We start from the raw sequence: 6,037 nt of genomic DNA, 5'->3' as shown, positions 1-6,037 counted from the left end.
TTTTATAGCGCTTGTGAAAAAAGCGCTGTAATAGGTAGTTAAATTCAATGAAAGCGCATGTGTTTTACAGCGCTTGTGAAAAAAGCGCTGTAATAGGTAGTTAAATTCAATGAAAGCGCATGTGTTTTACAGCGCTTGTGAAAAAAGCGCTGTAATAGGTAGTTAAATTCAATGAAAGCGCATGTGTTTTACAGCGCTTGTGAAAAAAGCGCTGTAATAGGTAGTTAAATTCAATGAAAGCGCATGTGTTTTACAGCGCTTGTGAAAAAAGCGTTGTAACTATTACGCGAAAGCGCTTCCTTTTACAGCGCTTTTTTGACAAGCGCTGTAAAAGCCTTATAACGTGATGCGCAAACGTTATATGACATACTACAGCGCTTGTTTTACAGCGCTTTGAATCAAAAGCGCTGTAATAGGTTCCGTTATTTTTAAAATATAATTACAACAACGCTTGTGTTTAGCAAACGCTGTAAAATGGGCGCTGTTAAATGTCATTTTTGGCGTAGTGAATAATTACTCAAATAAACTCACTTGAAAAAATACTCTACAAACAAAATGAATAAATTATATTATTTTTGAAATTTGAAAATCTTATTCACAGTATTGTTAATGTGTTAAAATCTATATATTATATTATTTTTGAAATTTTAAAATCTTATTCACAATATTACTAATATGTTAAAGTCTATATATCTCGTGCAACGCGCGAGTTATATTCTAGTTCTTTATAATTTTACTCCTTATCTCCTCTATCCAACCACTAAATAAATTTTATTTCTCTATAATTATGATATCTATAATAGTAACTTTTAATTCAATAAATATACTTTATCAGGTAAATTCAATATAAAAATAATTAAATAAATCTAAATATATTTTTAATCTCTACAAATATAAATTATTTTAATTTTATTTTATGTAAGTTTTTATTTATTTGTACTTCTGCAAATTAAAAAAAAATATTTAAAGTTATTAATGTGTTTTTTAATATTAAAAAACACTAATTGACCAAGTTTTTGCTGAAGTTGATTGTATTAATTAATTAAAAAATATTCCTTTGGTTAAAATAAAAACGATTCTTGTAAAAAAGTATAAATAGTTATTTACCGGTTAATATAAGGGCATATGTAAAAAGAATAAAAATAATAATAGTTTTGTCTTGAAAAGATAAAAATTGAACCCTTAAAAATTTAAATACACATATCCCAATATTTGTTTAACGAAAAATTTCTATATTTAGATCATTGACAAATATCCAAATGCATTTGTTAGAATTTCTCTAAAATTAAAACAAGGATTAAGTGGATGAAGAAAAACATATGTGAAAATGTCAAAAATTTCTTCGTTCTCCAACCTCTACACATGTTCTTTTTCTCTATACACCAAAAACCATCACTCTTCCACTACTTTTCCACTATGACCAACTCTCACCATCATTTCTCACTGTCCACATTCTTCAAATGAAAGGTATCTTACCTCTAAAAGTCAATTCCAAACCAAGAAAACATAAAATATGAAAGTGTACCTAAGATAGTAATGATATAGTAATCAAACAAGAATGTAATTGGTTTATGTTGAGTTCAAACCTTTTTTGTGTTTTAATTACATCAAACCTTATGAAATATATGTTTGCACTTCAATTTTTGTTACAAGAATAAGTATTACAAAAGTGGACAAGCTACAAGCCTCTCGCTTCAACAAGAGCATTGTATCTATTAAACGAAGAAAGATTATAGTAGCATTGGAGAATTACCCCAGTACTATCACAAGCATCATTTGAGAAAACTATCATATAGAGTTTTTGCTCATCTCATCATACAAAACATTCAAATCTAAAGAGGATATTGATAATGAAGAATTGTGAAAGAAGAATTTGTCTTACAAGCTACACAAGACTAGGTTTTTGTTGTAAGATACCTTAAAGATCTACTACAATTATACAAGGCAAAAAGAAAAATGCATACATCTTATGAGCTATCATTAGAACCTACTCAAAGTGTCATCCTACTAAAGTTTAAGAAGATGAGAAGGTTCAAGAATGACTTTCAACACATTTTAATAAGAACTCATGCCATATACATATAAAGTCTCAATCATTCTCTAAACATAAAAAAAGAGACATCTCCTGAAGATAACATAAATCAATATGATAAGGAATAAAATTCAAATCAATAAAGAAAACAAAGAACTTCGTTATGATGAAATCTCAAGCAATATTGCATTTGCTAAGTTAACATTTAGAAGAATGTGGTTGGAACATTAAATGAACATTCCATAAAAGAACAAAATGTTCAACATAGTGCAAATGTACATAGATTAGAATGTTCGTCACAATAAAGTTCATAATGTTCAGTAAAGTGTAAGTGAACGAAATACAAAATGTCCATCATCACGTGCAAAAAAGAACTAAAATGTTCACAAGAATATACATCAATATCACTTATCATCTAAAGGGATATTGTTATTAAATCAATGGTTAAATAAGTTTTTAGTCCATGTAAAGTTTTATATTTAGTTCCTATAAAAAAATATTTCAATTGTAGTCCCCGAAAAATATCCCTATTTAGCATTCAAATTTTTCCATGGTTTTTTTTCATGAATGTTTATAAAATTATAATAGTTTTTCATTGTAAAAATTTAGAAAATTTTAACAAAAAATGAATGAAATATGAATTTTTTTAAGTGTCAAAAGCTAGAAAGTTTATGATTAATTGATCAATCGTTTCTACCAGATATGCTTAATATGATTGCAAAAAATCATTCTAATATTTAAAAGATACACATGCATTGACTCAAACGCAGGGACACAAAACAAATGTGAAATTCTTTTTGGCGACTAAAGTTGAAGAATTTTTTTATAGAGACAACAAAAAAAAAATTTATAAGGATTAAAAACTAATTTAACCCAACAAAAATATTTAATGTTATTTATAACAAAGAATATTGGAATAAATACAAAGGAAGTACTCTCTTGTGACGTAAAGAAAAGATCATCATTGTTAATGTAAATGATTCTTAAATTATTCTTCAATGTTTATATTTGTATAAAGAATAATGATTATAAAATACCAAGAATATTCAAGAAATTTACTTCAATGATGGATAAATATAAAAAAGAATATTCGTATTTATTTCAATATAATTGGCCCATCACTGATACACGACCAATAAGATGGGAAAATATCAAATAAGAACACAACTCAACCTTATTGAAACAAACATCAACAATTGTGAAGATCAAAATGTTCCCATATTAGAATGTTCCAGCAAACCATAATATTTCACTAGAAAAAAAAAAAAAAGCAAAGTCCTTTCTGAAAGTACAAAACTGAAATGCACAAGATAGTTAACTTTGAACAGCTATGTTAGTATGGAAATGTGTGTATTGTTCACTCTCATCTCACTTGCACTAAGAGATAAACATGCATGAACATGAACATTATGATGTTGTCCAAATTCAATTAAAACTCATAATGCTCATGAAGCTCCCAAGAAAATTGAACACCAATTATTGGAACACGTGTATAATAGGTCACATTTATCAAGAAAGACGTGCAAACCTCTATATCTCTCTTGTATATACATCATATTTTTTATTTAACCAAATATATGAATCTTATGAAGTTGAAGAAGCTTGAAATGTAGTTCTCCGTAGGGCTGGACAAACGGTCGGTTCGGACGGATTCAGGTCTAAATATCCAATCTAGCCCAAACCGCGATTGGCATACTAAGGTCCATTTTCGACTGTTTTTATCTCGGGTTTGTTGATATGCGGGTCACGGGTGTAATCGATTTTGCGAGTCGGGTTACCGGTTTCAATTTGTGAAGGATCGTGTTGCATGTACACTCTCCATTTATAGTTGAAGAGAAGAAAAACAAAAACAAAAGGAGGGTATGAGTGTCGCTGAACCGGTGGTGACAACGGCTTTGAACAGAACTGGTGATGGCGGCGGCCACGACTTCGAACAGAACCGGTGATGGAGGCGGCCACACCTTCGAACAGAACCGGTGATGGCGGCGGCCACAGCTTCGAACAAAACCGATGGTGGTGGCGGCGGCCACAGCTTCGAACAAAACCAATGGTGGTGGCGGCGACTTCAAACATAATCGATGGAGTTGGTGGAGGTGTGAGTGTATGAGTTGAGAGTGATGAAATGAGAATAGGATTTACACACACACACACACACACAAATTATCACTCCGCCTCTCTCCGCCTCAAATTATCACTCGTGGTCACGTTCAATGATTGTTGCCCTCCGTTCGAAAAACAAATTAGGGTTTGTAAATGGTTCTCTTCCTCGTCCTTCTGATCTTGATTGTCTTTCTATGGTGTGGAATCGCTGTAATACTATGTTGATGTCTTGGATGACGAATTCTTTGGAGCCGGATATTGCTCAAAGCGTGATGTGGATGGATTCCGTTGTTGAAATTTGGTCTGAACTGCATGAACGATATCATCACAGAGATGTGTTTCGTATCTCTGATTTGCAAGAAGAGATTTATGGCCTCCGTCAAGGTGACTCTTTGATTACATCTTATTATACACGGTTAAAGAAACTTTGGCAAGAGCTTGAGAATTTTCGTCCCCTACCTTCTTGTACTTGTGCAATCAAATGCTCTTGTGCCCTGATTCCCAAAATTCGTGAGTACCGGGATGGGGATTATGTGATTCGATTTCTTAAAGGTCTAAACAACAAATATTCTAGTGTTCGGTCCCAAGTCATGCTCATGGATCCCCTCCCTAATATCAACAAAGTGTTTTCATTGTTAGTGCAGCAAGAACGTCAAATCTTTCCTAATTTTGAAGAAATTCCAACCATTGCTAATGTCTCCAACTCTAATCGTGCTACAAATCATGTATGTTATTCTGATGCTCTTTTCCAATCTTTGAAACGTATTAAACCTGTTTGTATTCGTTTGCCTAATGGTTGTACAATCATAACTGAACTTGCTGGAACTGTCTTCTTTAATTTTGAATTTTACCTATGTGATGTTCTTTTTATTCCAGAATTTTCTTGTAATTTGATTTCCATTCCTTGTCTAACTATGTCTTTAAACTGCAATTTTATTTTTAATGCTCATAATTGTTGGATACAGGACAACCTTTCCCAGAAGAGGATTGGTACATCTGACTTGATTCATGGATTATACTTGCTTGCTGATCCATGTTTACCTATTGTTTCCACTCTTGTCGCCAATTGTATTTTTTCTTGTTTAACAAATGTTATAGGTCCACCTGTTTGTAATATTTGGCATAATCGCCTTGGACATGCTTCTTTTGATGTTTTGAACCATATGAATAAAAGTTTTCCCTTTGTTAGAATTTCTAAATCTATTTCTCCATCTGATGTTTGTTTTCATGCTAAGCATAAACGTTTGCCTTTTCCTAATAGTACTACTATTGCTGATTGTTGTTTTGATTTAATTCACATGGATATATGGGGTCCTTTTTCAATGCCTTCTATTTTGGGTTACAAATATTTTTTAACAGTTGTTGATGACAAATCTCGTTTTTGTTGCGTATATCTCATGAAATTAAAATCAGAAACTTTGCTTCTAGTTAAATCTTTTGTTTCCATGGTCCAAACTCAATTTCATAAAACCATTAAATGTATTCGTTAGGACAATGGAAGCGAGTTTTTCCTCAAAGAATTTTTCCAAACCAACGGGATTTTTCATCAAACATCTTGTGTGGATACGCCTCAACAAAATGGCATTGTTGAGCGTAAACATCAACATATTTTAAATGTTGCTCGTGCTATAATGTTTCAATCACAATTATCAATTAACTTTTGGGCACATGTTGTTATACATTCAGTTTTTTTAATTAATAGGCTGCCATCTAAGTTTTTAAGTTACAGGTCTCCTTTTCATATTTTATATGGTTTTTTACCTGATATTTATGAAATAAAGGTTTTTGGTTGCTTATGTTATGCTTCTACCTTAAAATCAAATAGAAAGAAATTTGATCATCGATCTCATAAATGCATTTATTTGGGCCATAAATTTGGAACTAAAGGATATATTTTATTTGATT

General features: G+C 31.4%; 1 protein-coding gene across 1 annotated transcript in view; it reads left to right on the top strand.

Annotated features, from left to right (window-relative positions):
• Positions 1-4,242: 4,242 nt before the first annotated feature.
• Positions 4,243-6,037, top strand: part of LOC140920369 (uncharacterized) — a 3,301-nt gene continuing 1,506 nt past the window's right edge. The window contains exons 1-3 of the mRNA XM_073368631.1: positions 4,243-4,992; positions 5,098-5,520; positions 5,623-5,765. Of these exons, the coding sequence (XP_073224732.1) occupies positions 4,243-4,992; positions 5,098-5,520; positions 5,623-5,765 (1,316 nt within the window). The remainder of the gene's footprint in view (positions 4,993-5,097; positions 5,521-5,622; positions 5,766-6,037) is intronic.

This window comes from Cicer arietinum, chromosome 5, assembly GCF_000331145.2.
Source record: "Cicer arietinum cultivar CDC Frontier isolate Library 1 chromosome 5, Cicar.CDCFrontier_v2.0, whole genome shotgun sequence".
In the NCBI taxonomy this organism is placed as follows: Eukaryota; Viridiplantae; Streptophyta; class Magnoliopsida; order Fabales; family Fabaceae; genus Cicer; species Cicer arietinum.
The sequence above is the reverse complement of the archived record's forward strand: the minus strand, read 5'-3'. Positions and strand labels throughout refer to the sequence as shown.